The sequence below is a fragment of the Hyla sarda genome, chromosome 6 (genome assembly GCF_029499605.1).
Source record: "Hyla sarda isolate aHylSar1 chromosome 6, aHylSar1.hap1, whole genome shotgun sequence".
NCBI classification, from domain to species: Eukaryota; Metazoa; Chordata; class Amphibia; order Anura; family Hylidae; genus Hyla; species Hyla sarda.
The window spans coordinates 37,461,512-37,485,606 of record NC_079194.1 but is presented as its reverse complement, the minus strand read 5'-3'; the positions used below and the strand labels follow the sequence as shown (position 1 = coordinate 37,485,606).

The 24,095-nt window shown below is 45.4% G+C and overlaps 1 protein-coding gene across 2 annotated transcripts in view; it reads left to right on the top strand.

Moving 5' to 3' along the window:
- The window catches only part of LOC130275488 (putative gastrointestinal growth factor xP4), a 158,247-nt gene that overhangs the window by 59,557 nt on the left and 74,595 nt on the right, over positions 1-24,095 (top strand). For both annotated transcript variants that reach the window (XM_056523533.1, XM_056523534.1), the window contains exon 3: positions 111-302. In XM_056523533.1, the coding sequence (XP_056379508.1) occupies positions 111-302 (192 nt within the window). The remainder of the gene's footprint in view (positions 1-110; positions 303-24,095) is intronic.

Here is a 24,095-nt window from a genome sequence, read left to right as displayed (position 1 = left end):
TATGCCCTATGCTGCTCAACACTAGTTATATCTTGGCATCATGGATGCAAAGGCTGAAGAAAAAAAAAATCTTGGAATAATGGATAAAAATTATTATTTTTATGTTTTAGAATCATGTATTATATCTGAAGCGGACATGAAAGAAAATAATATAAAGCTAAGGTGGGGAAATGTTAAAACTGTTCCAAACTATGGCGTTGTAGAATTCGTATGTAAACCTGGATATGACCATCTCTATTACACCAGCATGAGATCTTTGTGTGAAATCGGAAAGCTTAATTATCCAGAATGCTTCAGTACTGGTAAGTCTCAAAATCTTAGCTCTTACTAAAAGATCATCTTCTGATCATGTGCATTTAAAGGGGTATTCTGAGTTTATACATCTTATCCCCTATCCAAAGGATGGGGGATAAGATGTATGATTGCAGCGGTCCAGCTGCTGGGGACTCCCATGATCCCGATGCAGCCCCCGTCTCTGAAGCAGCACCCAGCACAAAGTGCCGGGGGCTGCACGGAGATCGCGGGGGTCCCCAGCTGCGGGACCGCTGCGATCATACATCTTATCCCCTATCCTTTGGAATACCCCTTCAAGCCACTTTTTATACATGTTATAACTTTATTAGCATTAACATTAACCCCCAGTATTATTGTGGTCCACTTCAGTGTTATGAATTCATGTTGGAAAATAAAGTTTGTTTTCTTGTGTGTCTACTTTCCTCCAAATTTCCTCCCAAGTCAATAGTCCACACTAGAGATGAGCGAACTTACAGTAAATTCGATTCGTCACGAATTTCTCGGCTCGGCAGTTGATGACTTTTCCTGCGTAAATTAGTTCAGCCTTCAGGTGCTCCGGTGGGCTGGAAAAGGTGGATACAGTCCTAGGAAAGAGTCTCCTAGGACTGTATCCACCTTTTCCAGCCCACCGGAGCACCGAAAAGGTGAACTAATTTATGCAGGAAAAGTCATCAACTGCCGAGCCGAGAAGTTTGTGAAGAATCAAATTTACTGTAAGTTTGCTCATCTCTAGTCCACACCCCAGGGGATTACAATCTAGGCTCTTAAACGTAGTGGTCAATAGGAGCTATAGCATTTAAAAGGGTTATTGTCATCATTAATACACAGAAAAGAGTCACACTAACATAAAGCTGGATAAAGTATCCCTGGTTGTTGGCACATGTCTACTGGTATTAAAATGTACATAAAGGTATTGAAAGATGCAATGGCTTTTTTCAAGCAGTCCAAAAATTACCTGTTTTGGGAGAAGCAACAGGATTGGTGTTTCAGAATAGTAAAGAAGAAAGAGCTTTTGTATGAAGAAAAAAATGCAGAAACAAATTCTTTTTTGGGGGATCATGGGTTGTGGATGTGTAGGCCTTGCTGGTGGTAGTGGTAGCAGCAAGGGTGGTGGACTGATGGGAGTTGTAGTCAGGGGCGTAGCTAGAAACTAGAGATGAGCGAATCGAAGTTGACGAACCCGAATTTGTTACGAATTTCATGAAAAATTCGATTTGCAATGAATACGAATATTGCCGCGATTCTATCGCACGAATCGCTTCATTAAACTGCATTTTACAGCGTTCCAGGCTATTGGAGACCTAAGATGGCGGATCCACATGTGAGTACATGGGGCAGAGGATTATGGGAGGGTGGGAAACAGCGGCGGGAATGAAGGTAGGCGGGCTGACCCTGAATCACATGTGAGATGCAGCCTATCAGTGTTCACTGACCCCTGTGATGCCACAGGCCCTATATAATCGGCGGCCATCTTGCCTCTCTTCATTTCATCTATGCAATCAGATGGAGAGGACGGGACTGCGTGTGTGTGAATAGGTTATACCACAGCGTTACACTGCAACTGCTGGTCACATCAGCATTAGAGAAAGGCAGGAGTGCGGAGTACTTTGCTGTTACTCTGAGAAGGATCATCGATTGCTAAACCTTCTATTCACGTTATTGAGCATTGCAGCAGAGAGGGGCAGATAGCTGTCAGCTGCCTCATACAGATCTCCAAGCTGCCTGAACTTTCTGAAGCATCTTATCTCCTCATTTTTCAGCCCAATTGAGTTTATTTTTATTTGCTCCACAAATCTTTTGCTGCTCAGAATTGTGTGACAGAGTGCAATTTAGGGTTTAATCCCTGGATTTTTTTTTTGTGGTGATGCACTGTTGGGTCCTGCTGCTGTTCAGAAATATGTGATTGTTCAGTGGACTGTAGTGCATTTGTACCATTTTGTACCTGTTAATCTGTCAAGGGGCTGGCTACATACTGTGCAAGTCCAGACAATAGTATTCACCGGCTGTTTTTTTTTTTTTTTTAAATAGTTTTTTCTGCGTATAGTTACGCATATATAACTGCCCTCATCAGTGCATACCGCATAGGTACATGCAAGTATTGTACCATTTTGTACCTGTTAAGCTGTCAAGGTGCTCCATACTGTCAAAGTCCAAACAATAGTATCCACCGGCTGGTGTATTACAAAAATACAGATTTTTTTCTGCTAATAGTTAGTAGTGTTGAGCGGCATAGGCCATATTCGAATTCGCGAATATTCGCGAATATATGGACGAATATTCGTCATATATTCGCGAATATTCGCATATTCGTTATATTCCCGTTTTATTTTCGCATATGCGAACATTCGCGTATGCGAAAACTATCATATGTGCATATTAGCATATACAAAATTAACATACGCGAAAATTCGCATATATGAAAATTCGCATGTGCTAATTTTCGCATATGCGAATTTTCGCATGTGCGAATTTTCGCGCGCCAGTCTCACACAGTAGTATTAGAGCCTTCTTTACACCACACAAGCTGGAAGCAGAGAGGGATGATCACTGTGATGTGTACTGTGAAAAAAAAAAAAAAAAAAAAAAAAAAAAAACGAATATTCGTAATTACGAATATATAGCGCTATATTCGCGAAATTCGCGAATTCGCGAATATGCGATATTCGCGAATAATATTCGAATTGCGAATATTCGTGAGCAACACTAATAGTTAGGCATATTACTGCCCTCATCAGTGCATACCGCTTAGGTACATCCAAGTATTGTACCATCTAGTACCTGTTAATCTGTCAAGGGCCTACATACTGTTCAAGGACAGACGAAAGTAATCACCTGCTGCTGTTCTAGACAAATACTGTTTAAAGAGTAGTGTAGCGTATTGCAATACTCTCATAAACGCACTAAGTATGTCAGGCAGAGAAGTGCCAGGACGTGCACAGAGGAGTGGCAGAGGCCTAAATACTTCAGGCAGAGTAGGCAGCAGACTTGGGGCGAGTGGCAGCAGGAGCCGCAGCGAGAGGCCTGAGCTCCCGTTATCAGCCAGCGGTCCTGTCTCCACCAGCAACCCATCTGCCATCATGGATTGGTTAACACGCTCATCCACATCATCACAAGTGACATCTGACACCCTCAGTCAACAGTCGGTTGGTTCCTCAGACACAACCCTCAGCTGGCATGGCCCGGGAGAAGTCAGTGTCCTCCCATTGCCTTTGTCCTATGCTGTTCCCTCTCCTAAAGAAGTATCTTATGCTGTGGGTTCAGCTCCACTATTTACTGAGGACGATCTAATAGAGGAGAGTCAGCAGCTACTGGACAGCCAAGAAGGGGAGGAGACATGCGCCGCTTGCTCCGCTAGGCGGCCAAGTAGTGATGCGGAGAGTGACGTGGGAGGCGGTGTTGCAAGTGTTCAGAGTCCTGAAGCAGAGGGGAACCTGAGGAAGACATCAGTGACGTGCACACAACTGTTGATGATGATGAAGCCGATCGCAATTGGGAGCCGGGTGCAGAAGGGGCTTCATCATCATCAGGAGAAGAGAGTTGCAGGTTGCCCTTGAGGCAGCAAGGCGGTAGCACGGTTGGCAGTAAGCGTGGTGGCAGTAGTGGAAATTCAGGAGCCAAACGTGCCGGGGGGAGACCACCTGCTTCGCGGCAGCCTACCTTTCCGGGAGGTAGTGGAACAGGGGTTCCTCGAGACGGCACCAGTAGCAGTCAATTAGTGCGGACTGCGGGTGGGAAAATCAGCTACTCGGCGGTGTGGAAGGTTTTCATAAGGCATCCGGAGGAGGTTCATGTAGCCACATGCAAGATCTGTCGGCAGAAGGTGAAGCGTGGCCAGAGTCCCAATGTCGGCACCACGGCCCTGCGTCAACACATGCTTCGCCACCATAAAGCGGCCTGGGAGAACCGTGGCTCCGATGTAGTGGTCAAGCCTGCTGCATCACCCAGTGGCCATCCACTCCCTCCTTCATCCAGCCAAGGCTCCACCACCTCAGCCGAAGGGAGCTGTGTGTCAAACCCTCCTTTTGTCGCTCCTGCTTCTCCCGCTTTTAGTCAGCCATTCCGTCAACAATCCATCGGCAAAGCCATGTCCAAGAGACAACAGTATGCGCCCACTCATCCAACGGCGCAGAAGTTGAATGTGCTCCTGTCCAAGTTGCTGGTGTTGCAGTCCCTCCCTTTTCAAGTGGTGGACTCTGCACCTTTCAGAGAATTGATGGCTTGTGCCGAGCCAAGGTGGAGAGTCCCAAGCCATCATTTCTTTGCGAAGAAGGCAGTACCAGCCCTGCATAAGTTTGTACAAGAGAAGGTGGGCCAGTCCTTGAGCCTGTCAATATGTTCAAAAGTGCACGGCAGCGCCGACGTGTGGAGCTATAACTACGGGCAGGGACAATACATGTATTTTACGGCTCACTGGGTAAATGTGGTTCCTGCACAGCCACAACAGCAACTTGGACAGGTCACACCGCTTCCTCCCCCACGCTCTTACTCACAGGCAGTTGGTCCTGTTACAGTGTGCGACGCCGCCTCCTCATCCTCCACCGTGTCCTCGGCCTCCACTGCACGTCCAAATCTAGGTGGCCCTTCATCGTACCATGTGTGTAGGGCACGGTGGTGTCAAGCTGTTGTTCACATGGTTTGCCTTGGCGAACGGAGTCACACAGGGGAGGAACTGCTAAAGTTCATTCGTAAAGAAATTCGAGTATGGCTTACTCCACGAAATCTGGAAATGGGAACCATGGTGACTGACAACGGGAAGAAAATTGTTTCCGCGCTGCGACAAGGAAGTGTGAAACATGCGCCTGCATGGCACACGTGTTGAATCTGGTTGTCAAGCACATCCTCAAGTCTTCACCCCATTTGCAAAACATCCTGAAAATGGCAAGGAAACTGTGCATGCACTTCAGCCACTCGTACACCGCCAAGCACACCTTCCTTGAGCTGCAGCGTCAGAACGTTATCCCAGAACATAGTCTTATTTGTGACGTTGCCACGTGCTGGAATTCCATCCTCCATATGTTGGACAGACTATACGAACAAAGAAAAGCCATCACCGATTTCTTGATGATCTAAGCAGATAGGAGTACTCCACTGTGTAACTTCAATGTGAACCAGTGGCAGCTCATACGTGACATCTGCCGTTTGCTGAGGCCCTTTGAGGAAGCCACATTATTTGTGAGTCGCCTGGATTACGCCATGAACGACGTAATTCCACTCCTACATTTCCTACAACAAATGATTGAAACCGTGGCTGGTCACGGCAATGGAGACGTTGCGCCTACATCTTAAGGCTACATGAGCCCTGTGGGGGCTGAACTGGAAGAGGAGGATGATGAGGGGCAGAGCGGAGCACAGTTTAGGTTGGATGAGATGGCCAGTGTTTCTAGTTTTCGGACAGGAGAGGAGGAGCAGGAGCAGTCAGAGGAGCTAGAGGGTTATGAGGAAGTTGAGACAGAGGACCCAGACACACCGTGGCAGTATGCAGTGGAGATGGAGGCAGGTAGTCCCTCCGAGTCACTGGCGCAAATGACACGATGCATGCTCAGTTGCTTGCGTAGTGACCCCCGAATTGTCAAAATTCATCAGCGGGATGACTTCTGGATCTCCACCTTATTAGACCCTCGCTACCGTCCCAAAATGGGGGCCTTTTTAACACTCACTGAGAGGGAGGACAAACTGACCTACTACAGAGAGATTCTATGTAGTCAGTTGGCTGATGCCTATCGGCCACATGGTCCATCCACTCGCAGATCTGACTCGGGGGGCCCTCTGCGCTCACCTTCCACTGCCATGGCTGCTGGGGAGGGGAGGGGTGGGAGGAGCAGTACCAGCTCAATCAGCAGCAGCCTGAGTCTACAGTCGCTGATGAGTAGTTTTCTTCACCCGCATAGTGAAGCAACTCCTGAGCAGCAGGTAGACATGGAGCAGGACCTGAACCAGCAGGTGGTGGCATACCTTGACATGGCCATGCCAACAACCATTGAAGATCCGCTGGACTTCTGGGCAGCCAAACTTGATTTATGGCCACAACTAGCAGAGTTTGCCCTGGAAAAGATGTCCTGCCCGTCCAGTAGTGTGCCATCAGAGCGGGTGTTTAGTGCGGCCGGGGCCATAGTCACCCCAAGGCGAACTCCTCTGTCCACCAAAAATGTGGAGAGACTGACGTTTGTCAAGATGAATCAGGGATGGATCAGCCAGGATTTCCAGCCACTTATGCCAGATGCCTCAGAGTAGATTGACCATGGTGCCACACCAACATTTCCCAATTATGATTGGTTATGAAACCCTCTTGGTTCATCAATTAGGGTTATGAAACCCTCCTTTGATACTGCGATTGCCTGCTCCTGGCTCATCCTGTGTCTTTCAGGAACCACTTGCCTCACTGATGCTTCTGGCCTTGGGCCTTAAAATTTTTGGATGTTTAGCAGTAGCTAAATATATGGTTAATGCAAATGTCAACATTGATCTTTAAATGTAAGGGGTTATGAAACCCTCTTGGGTACTGTGAATGCCTGCTCCATACTCATTCTGTGTCTTTCAGAAACTACTTGCCTCCCTGCCCTCAGGCCTTGGGCCTTCAATTTTTGGATGTTTAGCAGTAGCTAAATATATGCTTAATGCAAATTTCAACATTGATCTTTAAATGTAAGGGGATGGTTATGATACCCTCTTGGGTACTGCGAATGACTGCTCCTGACTCATTCTGTGTCTTTCAGGAAATAATTGCCTCCCTGATGCCTCAGGCCTTGGGCCTTAAATTTTTGGAAGTTTAGCAGTAGCTAATATATGATTAATGCTAATTTCAACAATGATCTTTAAATTCTCGGCGCTCTGCTAGGGCCTTCTCCTACCCCGCCGGGGCCGATCCGAGGACCTCACTAAACCATCCAATCGGTAGTAGAGACATGCGGTGTGTACAAAGGGCAGGGACTTAATGAACCCGAGCTTATGACCGGCGCTTAGTTGTGATTCTTCTTTCCTGGCAAATAATTGCAATCCCTGATCCCTATCGCGAAGGGGGTTCAGCGGGTTAGCCGCACCTGTCGGTGAAAGATAGACACACGCTGGTCCGTTCAGTGTAGCGCGCATGCAGCCCCGGACATCTGAGGGCATAGCACACCTGTTATTGCTCGATCTCGCGAGTGATCTTGCAATGTAAGGGGTTATTAAAGCCTCTTGGGTACTGCTGATGCCTACTCCTGACTGCTCCTGTGTCTTTCAGGAACTACTTGACTTCATGATGCTTCTGGGCTTGGGCCTTTAATTTTAGGATTTTTGAAATACATACATACATGCTTAATTTAAATTTCAACATATATGGTGCAATGTATGGGGTTATTAAACACTCTTGGGTAGTGTTTTTTTTTCAAATTTTCTGATAATTATCACAGCAATAAACTAGAATTTTCCACAATAATAACCATTACACCATTGAACGATTGTTGCGTGTGATTTTTTAAGTAAAAAAATATGCAGAGGGATGAAGAATGTCTTTTGGGGGTCCACAGTCCTGCATTATAGAGTCTTCTGGACTCTTGGATATGCGCTTGTTCTTAAACAAAGATACAAAAACCAAAAATGGCCGGTCAGGGCTATGGAGACATTGGGGGGCATTTACTAAGGGGTTTAGTCATTTTTTTCGGACTATTTTTGGCGCAAAATTGTCGCAATTGCGCCTACCCTATAAATTGTGCGACTTTCCCTAGCAAGAGCTAGAAAGTCAAAAAAAAAATTCCCGCTTAATTTACGCAAGTTTTCAGTTTTTACTTGCAGTGGTCAGGAATTTATTAACTGAGACAGTCGCAGTTGCGCAATAAACTGTCGCAACGGCCATAAAAATTGACTAAATTTACTCCAGCTCCAACATGGAGCAGGAAAAGCTGCTGCCGCCCGGGCTCCGACATACTTTCTCCCCGCTACCCTCACTGCGCTACCGGGACACTACAGTGATTTACATCCCCCCCCCCTCTCACCTGCCAGCGCCACACAACTCCCATCTGTCTGCTGTTGCAAGACTACAAGTCCCAGCATGGCCTTACAGTGAGGACACGCTGGGAGTTGTAGTCTTGTAGCAGCGGGAGCTGAGCGGCGCGGGCGGGAGACAAGGGGAGGGGGGGTAGCGGGGAGGCCGTATGCGGAGCCCGGGCGGGAGACAAGGGGGGTAGCGGGGAGACCGTATGAGGAGCCCGGGCGGCTGCACTGTAATGTCAGCCCGGGCTCCTGCCCTGAGAGCCATAGGCTTTGGCTGTCAGGGCATGCTGGGTGTTGTAGTTTTGCAACAGCTGGAGGGCCACAGTTTGCAGACCACTGGTGTGTGGTCTGTAAACTGTAGTCCTCCAGCTGTTGCAAAACTAAACAGCTGAAGGGGACCGGCGAAGAAGTTCACTTACCCTTCCGAGGCTCCAGCGACGATCGCTGACGGAGATCGTCGCGCGGCACTGTCGCGCGGCAGTGTCGCGCGGCAGTGTCGCGCGGCAGTGTCGTGCAGCGCTGGATCCTACGGAAGCCGGTAAGTTGCGCAAGCTTCCCAACCAGGGTGCCTCCAAATGTTGCAAGACTACAACTCCCAGCATGCCTGGACACCCTTTGGCTGTCCGGGCATGCTGGGAGTTGTAGTTTTGCAACAGCTGGAGGCACCCTTGTTGGGAAACACTGGCCTAAAACAGTGTTTCCCAACCAGGGTGCCTCCAGATGTTGCAAGACTACAACTCCCAGCATGCCTGGACAGCCATTGGCTGTCCGGGCATGCTGGGAGTTGTAGTTTTGCAACAGCTGGAGGCACCCTTGTTGGGAAACACTGGCCTAAAACAGTGTTTCCCAACCAGGGTGCCTCCAGATGTTGCAAGACTACAACTCCCAGCATGCCTGGACAGCCATTGGCTGTCCAGGCATGCTGGGAGTTGTAGTTTTGCAACAGCTGGAGGGCCACAGTTTGCAGACCCCTGGTTTGTGGTCTGTAAACTGTAGTCCTCCAGCTGTTGCAAAACTAAACAGCTGAAGGGGACCGGCGAAGAGGTTCACTTACCCTTCCGAGGCTCCAGCGACGATCGCTGTCGGAGATCGTCGCGCGGCACTGTCGCGCGGCAGTGTCGTGCAGCGCTGGATCCTACGGAAGCCGGTAAGTTGCGCAGGCTTCCCAACCAGGGTGCCTCCAGTTGTTGCAAGACTACAACTCCCAGCATGCCTGGACAGCCTTTGACTGTCCAGGCATGCTGGGGCTTGTAGTTTTGCAACATCTGGAGGCACCCTGGTTGGGAAACACTGTTTTAGGCCAGTGTTTCCCAGCCAGGTTGCCTCCAGATGTTGCAAAACTACAACTCCCAGCATGCCTAGACAGCCTTTGACTGTCCAGGCATGCTGGGACTTGTAGTTTTGCAACATCTGGAGGCACCCTGGTTGGGAAACACTGTTTTAGGCCAGTGTTTCCCAGCCAGGTTGCCTCCAGATGTTGCAAAACTACAACTCCCAGCATGCCTAGACAGCCTTTGACTGTCCAGGCATGCTGGGACTTGTAGTTTTGCAACATCTGGAGGCACCTTGGTTGGGAAACACTGTTTTATTCCAGTGTTTCCCAGCCAGGTTGCCTCCAGATGTTGCAAAACTACAACTCCCAGCATGCCTAGACAGCCTTTGACTGTCCAGGCATGCTGGGACTTGTAGTTTTGCAACATCTGGAGGCACCCTGGTTGGGAAACACTGTTTTAGGCCAGTGTTTCCCAGCCAGGTTGCCTCCAGATGTTGCAAAACTACAACTCCCAGCATGCCTAGACAGCCTTTGACTGTCCAGGCATGCTGGGAGTTGTAGTTTTGCAACATCTGGAGGCACCCTGGTTGGGAAACACTGGCCTAAAACAGTGTTTCCCAACCAGGGTGCCTCCAGATGTTGGGAAACACTGGCCTAAAACAGTCACCCTGGTTGGGAAACACTGTTTTAGGCCAGTGTTTCCCAACCAGGGTGCCTCCAGATGTTGCAAGACTACAACTCCCAGCATGCCTGGACAGCCTTTGACTGTCCAGGCATGCTGGGGCTTGTAGTTTTGCAACATCTGGAGGCACCCTGGTTGGGAAACACTGTTTTAGGCAAGTGTTTCCCAGCCAGGTTGCCTCCAGATGTTGCAAAACTACAACTCCCAGCATGCCTAGACAGCCTTTGACTGTCCAGGCATGCTGGGGCTTGTAGTTTTGCAACATCTGGAGGCACCCTGGTTGGGAAACACTGGCCTAAAACAGTGTTTCCCAACCAGGGTGCCTCCAGATGTTGCAAAACTACAAGTCCCAGGTTGGGAAACACTGTGCCCGGCCTCCGCCCCACCTTACTGTAAGGGCATGCTGGGAGTTGTAGTCCTGCAGCTGGGGGCAGGGGACAAGCTTGTCACATTTATTATCACCTGCTCACACATCTCCTGCACCACACAACTACAACTCCCAGCATGTCCTTACTGTAAGGGCATGCTGGCAGTTGTAGTCGTGCGGGGCGGGAGATGTGTGAGCAGGTGATAATAAATGTACTAACCCATTTTTTTGTTTTCTTCTCATTTCAGATCCGTTTATCCTGTGGACTCCTTCGGATTCGGTGGACTACTTCGATGACCAGCGTTTTTCTTTGTTTGATTTTAATAAAATGGTTAACGAGGGCTTGTGGGGGAGTGTTTTTTGTAATAAAAATTTTTTAAAACCTGTTGTGTTTTTTTCTTACTTTACTAGACAGGCTTAGTAGTGGAAGCTGTCTTATAGACAGAGTCCATTACTAACCTGGGCTTAGCGCTAGCCACAAAAACAGCTAGTGCTAACCCCCTATTATTACCCCGGTACCCAACGCCACAGGGGTGCCGGGAAGAGCCGGTACCAACAGGCCTGGAGCGTCAAAAATGGCGCTCCTGGGCCTAGGTGGTAACAGGCTGGCGTTATTTAGGCTGGGGAGGGCCAGTAACAATGGTCCTCGCCCACCCTGGGAACGTCAGGCTGTTACTGTTTGGTTGGTATTTGGCTGAGAATGAAAATAGGGGGGACCCTATGCGTTTTTTTTTTTAAATAAATAATTAAATATATTAAAAAAACGCATAGGGTCCCCCTATTTTTATTCTCAACCAAATACCAACCAAACAGTAACAGCCTGACGTTACCAGGGTGGGCGAGGACCATTGTTACTGGCCCTCCCCAACCTAAATAACGCCAGCCTGTTACCGCCTAGGCCCAGGAGCGCCATTTTTGACGCTCCGGGCCTGTTGGTACCGGCTCTTCCCGGCACCCCTGTGGTGTTGGGTACCGGGGTAATAATTGGGGGTTAGCGCTAGCTGTTTTTGTGGCTAACGCTAAGCCCGGCTTAGTAATGGACTCAGTCTATAAGACAGCTTCCACTACTAAGCCTGTCTAGTAAAGTAAAATAAAAATAAAACACAACAGGTTTTAAAAAAAATTTATTACAAAAATCACTCCCCCACAAGCCCTCGTTAACCATTTTATTAACATCAAGCAAAGAAAAACGCTGGTCATCGAAGTAGTCCACCGAATCCGAAGGAGTCCACAGGATACACAGATCTGTAGAAGAAGTAACCAAAAAAAAAAAAAGTGTAAGTACATTTAGGGAGAAAAAAACTGTGTTAAAAAAATGTAATAAACACACACACACACACACACACACACTAAACGCCGTTTACCACTTCTGAGCCATGACTACAATTTACAGTGATCCCTCAACTTACAATGGCCTCAACATACAATAGTTTCAACATACAATGGTCTTTTCTGGACCATCGTAAGTTGAAACCAGACTCAACATACAATGCTACAGACAGTCCAGATCTGTAAAACGTGTCAATGGCTGGAAGAACCAACCAATCAAAATGGGCATTCACTGGTAAAACCCCTGTATTACTGAAGTGTATGCACTGACTGGTATTACATGTTCTGTACACTTTACCTGTATCAGGGTTAGCTGCTCTTTTGGACACCAGGTGAGGGCAACTCCATTACTTGTTTTGGACATTGCCTGTACTGTACAGGACCCCTGAAGAAGCTCCTGTCCTCTACATAGACCAGTGTTTGCCAAGCAGGGTGGCCCCATTTTTTGCAAAACTACAACTCCCAGCATGCCCGGACAGCCTTTGGCTGTCCAGGCATGCTGGGAGTTATAGTTTTGCAACAGCTGGAGGCTCCCTGCTTGGGAAACACTGACATAGACAGTGATTTACAGCTCCCAGCAGATCTTTATTACTTTTATATGTAAGGATTTGCTTTATCTATATTAGTTATCTACTTATTTTTCTTTGTCACTTTTTCCTATTTTTGGATGACATTTTGGTGCCTTTAGAACCAATTACCCTGTTTCCATAGAGTTATGGTCTCAACATACAATGGTTTCAACTTACAATGGTTTTCCTGGAACCAATTAATATTGTAACTTGAGGGACCACTGTAGTTATTGAATTATTTAGATGTGGTGAAAAAGCTAAAAAAAAACTCAAAAACAAAAGATCCAGAAGGAAACCAGCAGCCAAACCTATTCGGACAGCAGGAAAAAGGAACAGACTATTTTTTCTACTACATGAAGTAAATTTCCCACTTTTGCCTATGTGTGACAAATTTATTAATGCCGTGCAGCAATTTAGTAAATTTGTCGCACATAGTCAAAAATGAAGTAGAAAAAAACAGGGTAAAAACCAGACTACATAGTAAAAGATTAGTAAATGCCCCCCATTGTGCTTACATCTTACGGCCACATGAGCCCTGTGGGTGCTTGTGAGATTAGGTCCTTTGTACCCACACGGCGGGGTCCGGGACACTAATTTTGATTTAAATTTCAAATAAAAAAAGCACTCATTTCAATGGTCTCCTCATGCTGCAGTCAACTCCAGACTGCATCATTCTGGAAATATATAGAGAGCACTCACTGTCCTAAATTTTCGTTAACATTTTTCGTCAAAGATGTTTGTCTTTTTTATTAGGGATTGTGAAGCTTTGGTGCGTACTCATGCATCAGCCAACTCCAGCCTGTGTCATTCAGGCAATATATGGTTTACTGATGGCGCTGCTGGGCCTGGGTCTGGGAATTTCAAATTTTCCCATAGGTAGCACCCGCTATCCATAAGACATCTTCATAAATTTCTACAATTGTTGTGTTTTTTTGGAGGGATTGTGAAGCCCTAGTGTGTACTCATGCATTAGCCAACTACAGGGTGTGTCATTCATGCAACATATAGGTAGCAATATTCTTATAGGTAGAATATTCCTAAATATTCTTAAAATTATTTTAAAAATGGTTGTTTTTTCTTTGGGATTCTGAAGCCCTGCTGTGTACTCAATGCTGCTTCCTGCTACACTCTGTCAGCCCGTTGGTCCTGCGACAGTGTGCTACTACGCCTCCACATCCTCCACTGTGTCTTAAGCCTCCACTGCCCGGACAAGTCTCAGTGGCCCTTCAGTATACCATGTGTGCAGGGCACGGCAGTGTCACGCTGTTCTTCACATGGTTTGCCTTGGCGAGAAGTCTTGGAAACAATGGCCGGTCAGGGCAATGGAGACGTTTCGCCTAAATTTCACGGCCACATGAGCCCTGTGGGGGCTTGTTGGATTTGGTCCTTCGTACCTACACGCTGGGGTCCAGGACACACAAAGGTTGTTTTAAATTTCAAATAAAAAAATGATGGCGCTGCTGGGCCTGGGTCTGTTAATTTCAAATTTTCTCATGGGTAGCACCCGCCATTAATTAAGTAAATTTATTTAAATGAATTTACTTAATTAATCTTTTAATCTTAGGGATTGTGAAGGCCTTTCCAAAAATTTCTAAAATTGCAGTGTTTTTTGGGGGGGGATTGTGAAGCCCTGGTGTGTACTCGTGCATCAGCCAACTACAGGTTGTGTCATTCAGGCAATATATGGGTTACTGATGACGCTGTTGGGCCTGGGTCTGGTAATTTCAAATTTTCTCATAGGAAGCACCCGCTATCCAAAATCTTCGGTTTAAATTTATTTAAATGAATTTACTTAATTAATCTTTTAATCTTAGGGATTGTGAAGGCATAGCGCCTACTCATGCTGCTGGCAACTCCGGGCTGTGACATTCATCCCCTATATGGTCTCCTCAGGCTGCCAACCCCTCCATGCTGCGAATCCAAAATTCGGCGAATCTCCAGAATCGAATTTTTGAAAAGTTCGCTCATCTCTACTAGAAACCACAGGGCCCTGATGTGAAAAATTGTCCTGGGCCCCCCTACCCCCTGATGACCCACTTTCCCAATCCCCGACGACCCCCTTACTTGGCCGCACAAAGATATCAGTGACTACAGCACTGATGGGACACAGTCAGGAGAATACATAGTGATTTAAGTGGCTTACAGGCAGGGCTGGACTGGGACCAAAAATAGGCCCAGGCATTTTAACCCCTTAAGGACGCAGGATGTAAATGTACGTCCTGGTGCGGTGGTACTTAACGCACCAGGACATACATTTACGTCCTGTACATAACCGCGGACATCGGAGCGATGCCCGTGTCATGCACGGCTGATCGCAGCCAGGGACCCGCCGCCATTAACCCCTCAGATGCCGGGATCAATACAGATCCCGGCATCTGCAGCAGTACGCAATTTCAATGAATGATCTGATCGCCTGTACGCCGCACGGAGGTCCCCTCACCTGCCTCTGTCCGGCTCCCGGCGTCTTCTGCTTTGGTCTGAGATCGAGCAGACCAGAGCAGAAGATAACCGATAACACTGATCTGTTCTATGTCCTATACATAGAGCAGATCAGTATTAGCAATCATGGTATTGCTATGAATAGTCCCCTATGGGGACTATTCAAGTGTAAAAAAAATGTTAAAAAATGTAAAATTAAAAGTAAAAAAAAGGGAAAAATCCACTCCCCCAATAAAAAAGTAAAATGTCAGTTTTTTCCTATTTTACCCGCAAAAAGCGTAAAAAATTTAATAGACCTATTTGGTATCACCGCGTGCGTAAATGTCCGAACTATTAAAATAAAATGTTAATGATCCCGTACGGTGAACGGCGTGAACGTAAAAAAAAAAAGTCCAAAATTGCTACTTATTTAATACATTTTATTTAAAAAAAATTATAAAAATGTATTAAAATTTTTTTATATGCAAATGTGGTATCAAAAAAAATTACAGATCATGGCGCAAAAAATGAGCCCTCATACCGCCGCTTATACGGAAAAATGAAAAAGTTAGAGGTCATCAAAATAAAAGGATTATAAACGTACTAATTTGGTTAAAAAGTTTGTGATTTTTTTTTTAAGCACAACAATAATATAAAAGTATGTAATAATGAGAATAATTTTAATCGGATTGACCCTCAGAATAAAGAACGCACGTAATTTTCACCGTAAATTGCACGGCGTGAAAACGAAACCTTCCAAAATTTGCAAAATTGCGTTTTTCTTTTTAATTTCCCCACAAAAATAGTGTTTTTTGGTTGCGCCATACATTTTATGATATAATGAGTGATGTCATTACAAAGGACCACTGGTCATGCAAAAAACAAGCCCTCATACTAGTCTGGCGATGAAAATATAAAAGAGTTACGATTTTTAGAAGGCGAGGAGGAAAAAAACGAAAACGTAAAAATTTCATTGTCTGAGTCCTTAAGGCCAAAATGGGCTGAGTCCTTAAGGGGTTAAAATAAGCAGCCCATTTTTATGGTGGGGGTCAGACTGCTGGGACCCCACCAATCACCTTGGCTCAAGTGGCTCTTCAGCTGTTGCAAAGCTGCAACTCCCATCATGTCTGAAGAGCATCAGGAATTAAGGAAGTTGTTGTTTTGCAACAGAATGGGGTACAGTGTCCCCCATCATCACTGCAGAACTTACAAGGGACTCCAGCTGATGGGGCAGTCAGAAGAATACATAATGATATCAGTGACCTGAGTGATGTCTTCTCTGTTGTCTTTCCTTTCCTTCTTTATCTGGTCCAGATGCCAGGACTTCTTCCAGCTACATCTTCTCTGCAGAGTCTGATGCCCGAACATCATTGGTTCCTTAATTTGTCAGCAGATCCAAATTCTCTGTATAAAGACAATATTCATTATAACACTCATAACAATATTCATTATAACACTCATAACAATTCTGCCAAATACTGTACCACCTGAATATAATACTGCCATACACCGTACCCCCTGAATATAATACCGCCACGCACTGTGCCCTCTAAATATATTATTGCAACACACTGTACCCCCTGAATATAATACTGCCTACCACTGTACCCTCTAAATATATTATTGCAACACACTGTACCCCCTGAATATAATACTGCCTACCACTGTACCCTCTAAATATATTATTGCAACACACTGTGCCCCCTGAACATAATACTGCCTACCACTGTACCCTCTAAATATATTATTGCAACACACTGTACCCACTGAATATAATACTGCCACACACTGTACCCTCCCAATATAACACTATCACACACTATACCCTCCCAATATTATACTGCCATACACTGTACCCTCTGAATATAATACTATCACAGAATGTACCCTCTGAATATAATACTACCACACACTGTACCCTCTGAATATAATACTACCACACACTGTACCCTCTGAATATAATACTGCCATACACCGCATACTCCTCACCCCATCCTCTGTATTATCAACCCCCCCACCCCATGCTTGGTCAGCTTCTCACCCCAATGCCCCCTCCCCTCCATCTTCGGTATCCTCTTCACCCCATACACCCCACACTCAGTCTCATCATCAAACCCCCCTGCCCACCCATTCTTGGCTCTTCACCCCCGCACCCCATATTACTCCCTCCCCCAATCCTCGGTCTCATCCGTGCAAGCTCCATCTACAAGCTCCGTCAAGCTCCGTCTACAAGCTATCGGGACCTCACAGGAACAGGGCGGTGAGTGGTGCTGTGGACCAACAATATACAAGACTATACCATTTTGGAAAACATTTTTTATACATGCACAAAAGATACAGAAACTACCACTGTATCTCCAACAAGTGTCTAAGGAACTTTGTTGCTTTATACTAACTATATACTTTGTTGCAATATATCAAAAGGAACTTCAGTATACTAACTGTATATCGATACACTATTGTACTAAGAAGATACCAGTACTAGTTGGTAGTTTTGGCCTATTCTTTTAACTGTATTCTTTTAATTATTATCTTAACATTTTACTGCATTTTATAATAAATAGCCTATACTGCCCCGAGCAAGGGCCCTGCAGAGGGGGCAGCAAGCTAACAACTAATATATATATATATATATATATATTTTTTTTTTTTTTTACAAATAAAAACTAATCAATTTATACAGACCGAATCCTATTGTACTATTATTATTTTTATATAATTTTAATTTTTTTTTACATATTGTATGTATATATATATATACATATATATATATATATATATATATATATATATATATATATAGCAACAGGAAAATACAGCAGCACACTGCTAGCACAAAGATGTAGATGAAACATGAGTATATAGATAGAACATGAAAAGCTATACAGCTGTAATGCAATGAATGAAGATATGAAACTATGAAAATATGAGGTACTTAGCTTGCAAATTTGGCGCCAAATAGCGTGGACCGTCCCACCACGGTAAGGTAACCTCATTCTGGGACGGACCCTACACTGTGTATATGCCTCTGTGTGAACAGTACAACAGGCATTGCAAGGTCTGAAACATCCAAGGCACCTTATATACACCTAATAGAGGTGGGTGGGGTACAATGCCTGTTGTACTGTTCACACAGAGGCATATACACAGTGTAGGGTCCGTCCCAGAATGAGGTTACCTTACCGTGGTGGGACGGTCCACGCTATTTGGCGCCAAATTTGCAAGCTAAGTACCTCATATTTTCATAGTTTCATATCTTAATTTATTGCATTACAGCTGTATAGCTTTTCATGTTCTATCTATATACTCATGTTTCATCTATATCTTTGTGCTAGCAGTGTGCTGCTGTATTTTCCTGTTGCTGTATATTTAGCGCAGCAGCTTGCACCTGCAAGCCAGGTTTTTACAATAGTTTGGATCAATGGTGCTGGCCAATTTATCCTTTGGTTGTATTACACATACGGGGGAGTGGCTACCTCCATGTTGGCTCCTGCACCCCATCCACCTCTATTAGGTGTATATAAGGTGCCTTGGATGTTTCAGACCTTGCAATGCCTGTTGTACTGTTCACACAGAGGCATATACACAGTGTAGGGTTCATCCCAGAATGAGGTTACCTTATCGTGGTGGGACGGTCCACGCTATTTGGCGCCAAATTTGCAAGCTAAATAACTCATATTTTCATAGTTTCATATCTTCATTTATTGCATTACAGCTGTATAGCTTTTCATGTTCTATCTATATACTCATGTTTCATCTATATCTTTGTGCTGGCAGTGTGCTGCTGTATTTTCCTGTTGCTGTATATTTAGCCCAGCAGCTTGCACCTGCAAGCCAGGTTTTTGCAATAGTTTGGATCAATGGTGCTGGCCAATATATCCTTTGGTTGTATATATATATATATATATATATATATATACACACTCTTTTTAATATAAATTTTCATATATAAGAATTTTTTATATACTAGCTTTTATAAAATATACTATAATCAAGTCCAGCCTTGAGGTATTCTATATACACATGACTGTGTATATAGCTACCTATAATATCGTTTAGGTATTACGGAATACACAACCTCCACGTTAGTACTCGCCTGGCACCCATAAGTCATTATTTTGGTTTTAGAGCTACCCAATTCTTTATTTTTCTTTTAAAGCCCAAAAATGTGAACGTTTATGGGGGGGATTTAGGAAATTCACATTCGGTTTCAATAATTTTTATTGAAGAAAAACTTTTGGTATTCACAAGGAACAATAAACAAGCATAAAATAACAATGCCATACAGAGTTTGATATAGTTATAAGCTGTGAGAGCTTTCAGTACAACCAAAGTATTAGCATCAGTATTAGGCATATGAGAAACATATCTCACAAACAAATAAAACATGAACATAAAGAACATCAACTGTTATTGTGAGGAGGTAAATCCTGTTCAAATCGATGCAATTCAATACCTTATGTCCAAAGGAATATTTTCTATTAGAAGAAAAATGAAAAGTGCAGTGTCTGCTATGATAACTAAAGTTAACGGTCTATTAAAGCTAGAATAACAAAAATATGCCCTACGTACACTATACGTGTAATAAAGAGGGTGGTGCGTGAGATTGCAAACAGCACTATAAAGGGTAGGTGGGATGAACTGAAGGGATGTAGGGTGGGCTGGTGTACAATGTGTGTCATATCTTGATAGAGTAGGAGTAGGTCATCCAGTTAGCCCAACGGGTGTGAAATTTATGATATATACCATTCCCCAAGGCTATAGTGCGTTCATAGGTGCAAGTTACATTCAATTTATTCACTACTTCTGTGATAGAGGGCACAATTGAAGACTTTCATTCTTTAGTGATAAAAGTGTAATTTTGGCAACAATACAAATAATGCAGGTCAATTCACGCAGGTTTGGAGGAATAGATTGCATATTAATAAGAAGTAAAACGATTTGGGGGACCAGGGAGTCTGTACGTGTAATACTTCCTCCAAGAGGGTTCTACAGGCCGTCCAGTAAGGAGCGATAACTGGACAGTCCCACAGGATATGCAGAAGGTTACCCTTGTTACCACAATTCCACGCACACAGGGGGGAGGAGTCAGGGTATGTAAGTGACAATCGTTCAGGAGTATAGTACCATTGTAATGTGGTTTTACTCAGGGATTCCATGTGGGAGACACACTGGAAAGCCTTGTGTGCAATTTGGAATGCCTGTTTCCAGTCTTGTTCTTCTAGAGTGATGCCTAATGATTTTCCCAGGTACGGAACGGATGAGATTTGTGAAAGCTAGTAGAATGTAAAAAAGTGGCATACATCATACTCAGTCCCTTCATGTTACTGTTTAAAAAGGCAAGCATTGCTGGGTGACGGTGGACACCTGAAGGGGTCAGAGTATGAAGGAAATGCCTAATTTGCAGATACATGTAGAAATCCCGTTTGTGTATGTAATATTTTGATGGTAGTATTTGGAACGTCATTAAGTGCCCTGCTTCATATAAATGTCTAACATGAGTGATACTTTGAAGGGACCATCTCTGTAAATCTAGCTGATGAATGGAAGCCTGAATAAACGTAAGGGGGTGGGGGGGGCTTTCTGAGACAACACTGTCGAAAGCTGCAGCTTTTAGGTATTTTAACCACACATTATGTGATGCTTTAACAATAGGGTTGTTGTTACGCCTAGCGCTCCGGGTCCCCGCTCCTCCCCGGAGCGCTCACGGCGTCTTTCTCCCTGCAGCTCCCCGGTCAGTCCCGCTGACCGGGAGCGCTGCACTGTCATGGCCGTTGGGGACGCGATTCGCACAGCGGGACGCGCCCGCTCGCGAATCGCGTCCCAGGTCACTTACCCGTTCCCGTCCCCTGCTGTCATGTGCTGGCGCGCGCGGCTCCGCTCTCTAGGGCGCGCGCGCGCCAGCTCCCTGAGACTTAAAGGGCCAGTGCACCAATGATTGGTGCCTGGCCCAATTTGCTTAATTGGCTTCCACCTGGTCCCTGACTATATCTAACCTCCTCCCATGCACTCCCTTGCCGGATCTTGTTGCCCTTGTGCCTAGTGAAAGCGTATTGTGTGTCTAAAGCCTGTGTACCAGAACTTCTGCTATCCACCCTGACTTCGAACCTTGCCGCCTGCCCCCGACCTTCTGCTACGTCCGACCTTGCTTCTGTCTACTCCCTTGTACCTCGCCTATCATCAGCAGTCAGAGAGGTGACCCGTTGCTAGTGGATACGACCTGGTCACTACCGCCGCAGCAAGACCATCCCGCTTTGCGGCGGGCTCTGGTGAAAACCAGTAGTGTCTTAGAACCGGTCCACTAGCGCGGTCCTCGCCAATCCCTCTCTGGCACAGAGGATCCACTACCTGCCAGCCGGCATCGTGACAGTTGTGTAGTGGAAGCGGGGAGATTGAGTCCCAGAGGGGATGTAGCAACACATCCGAGATGTGGTAGGAGCATTTATAAGTGTGTTCCCAAGGTGTGTCTAGACAACCCCTCCACCAACCACGTAAAGAGCAAACCAAGGGGGCTACATAGTAAGCGTGGATATCTGGTAAGCCAAGGCCACCTGCCTCCTTTGCCTTCATTAAGATGGAACTTGCCAATCTCGGCTTCTTGCCTGACCACACAAACTTATTTAGTATCGCTTGGGCCGCTGAAAAGAAAGAACTAGGAACATTGATAGGCAGAGTTCTGTAGAGATATAGGAACCGTGGGAGTGGAAACATTTAAAAAGTGGCAACCTGTCCCACCCAGGAGATATCATACTGAGCCAGTCTGTGGGTCTCCTCTGCAATGTTTTTCAGGAAGGGTTCATAATTAAGCTGGAATAGAAGTTTAAGAGGGGAGACTAGTTTAATGCCTACGTATGTTACATCTGAAGTGCGCCAGTCAAAAGGATATGTTTGTTGGAAAAGTCATATTGTCTGTCCGTCCATAAAGAGAGGGAGGGCTTGTGTTTTTGAGGCGTTAAAGTGGTGATACGACAGTGTGCCAAACTTGTGAATAATGTCTAAGGCAGCAGGGGCTACAACAAGGGGCTTAGCAAGAGAGAGGATAATGTCGCCTGCGTATAGAGAGATGAGGTGGGTTTTGTTCCCAATTGTCACCCCGGACATCTCGGTGCTAGAGCCAAGAGCTTGCACCAGGGGTTTCCAACATAATATAAAAATAAGAGGGGACAGGGGGCACCCCTGCCTCGTGCCATTAGTAATGCTCAAAGGAGCAGACAGGGCTCCATTAGCGAATACCCTAGCCGTGGGGCTGACATAGAGTGACATAATTGCTTGCATGATGGGGCCACTAAAGCCCAAATGCCGCAACACTGAGAAGGCATGCGACCAGCGAAGCTGGTCAAACGCCTTCTCGGCATCCAGTGCGAGGACCAAGGCAGGGGTGCCGGTTCTCTCAACATGGTGAAAAATGTTTAACAGACGTCTGGTGTTGTCCGCCACCTGTCGGCCGGGCACAAAGCCAGACTGATCTGTGTTAATCAAAGAGGGCAACGCCGTCGCCAAGCGAGAAGCAATTCATTTAGCAAAAATTTTAAGGTCTTGGTTGAGTAATGAGATCGGCCTATAATTTTGGGGTACATCTTGAGATTTCCCTGGTTTGGGGAGCGTTACTATGAAAGCCTGAAGGTTTTCCTTAGGGAAAGCGCCCTTTGTAAGGGCCGGTTGACAAAAGTCCCAAAGATACGGAGATATCGTGTAGCAAAATGTTTCATTATAGAAATTAATAAACCCATCTGGTCCTGGGGCCTTTTGGGATGGGATGGATTTTTTTGTTTTGACCACCTCAGCCAGCGGTATGGGGAGATTGAGAGTCTCCAGCTGTTTCTCAGTGAGCTTCGGCAGTTGAAGGCCAGAGAGAAAGGAGTTAATAGAATCCTCTAGTCGTGGCAGGGAGGGGACGGTATCTTGTAAATTGTACAGTGAGGAATAGAAAGCTTGGAAACAGTCAGCTATCCCTTCAGGTGTATGGAAAGTGGAGCCAGAGGTGGGATGTATTAAGTGCGCAATGCGGGATCTAGCATGTCTAGATTTTAAACAGGACGCCAACAGCTTCCCTGCTTTATCGTTTTTCGAATTTTGCTTTGGTCCTTCTAAGGTTTTTTCATATTGAAATAATAGAAGTCCCCTAAGTTCCTGGCGATGAGCAGATAATTGAGATGCTAAGTCAGGTGAAGATTTGTTTTGTGACTCTAAAGCCCTCAGCTTATTCAGGACCTCATTTAAATGAGCTTCTCTATTTTTTATTTTTTTTTGCTAATGGATCCGTATTTGATAAAGCCCCACATATAGACTTTGTGGCAGTTCCACAAAGTAAAAGTGTCTATTTCAGGGGACATGCTAGCAGAGAAATAATCAGTAAGATCTTTCCGTAGTTGTCGGACATGCTCCGGGTGGGACAGTAAAAAGGGACTAGCCCTCCATAGATAAGTAGGAGAGGTGTTGAAATTTTCTTGCAGCGATACGGATATGGCCGCATTATTTGACCACTTAATGACTTCGATGGTAGATGTCAATAACTGAGGTAGCAAAGAACGTTCCACGAGGAACATGTCCAACCGGGAATATGTGTTGTGAGTCAGAGAGTGATGAGTGAAGTCTCTATAGTTTAGGTGTTGTATACGCAACGTGTTGTACAATTCTTCCGACCATAGTAGGTGAGCCAAAGATGAAGGGGATATTCGAGCTGTGGAAGTGAAATCTAGGGACGGGTCTGCAACTAAATTAAAATCCCCACATAAGACTAGGGGGCCCTTCTTTATGCATTTGGCAATTTTTTAAGTGCTACGGAGGAAGCGGTGTTGGCCCAAGTTGGGCGCATATAGTTCCACTAAGGTGTACAGTAAATTATTTCTAGTGCAGGAAAGGATGATATAGCGCTCGTGAGGGTCACAGACTGCTTCAGTCATGACAAAGGCTGCTGTGTTCCTAACTGCCAACATCACCCCTCTGGATTTAGTTATATGATGTGAATGAAAAATGTGTGGGTAAGATGTGTGGGATAGTCTGAAAGCATTTTTCTTCAGTAAATGTGTCTCTTGTGTACTAATAATATCAGCTCTTTGGGATAACGCCTCTCTCCATAAATAAGCCCTTTTTTGTGGGCTATTGAGACCGTTAACATTGATACTGACCAGCTTAAGTACCATAAAGCGATATAAAAAGCATGATCAAAGAAAGAAATAATACATAAGAGGTTGA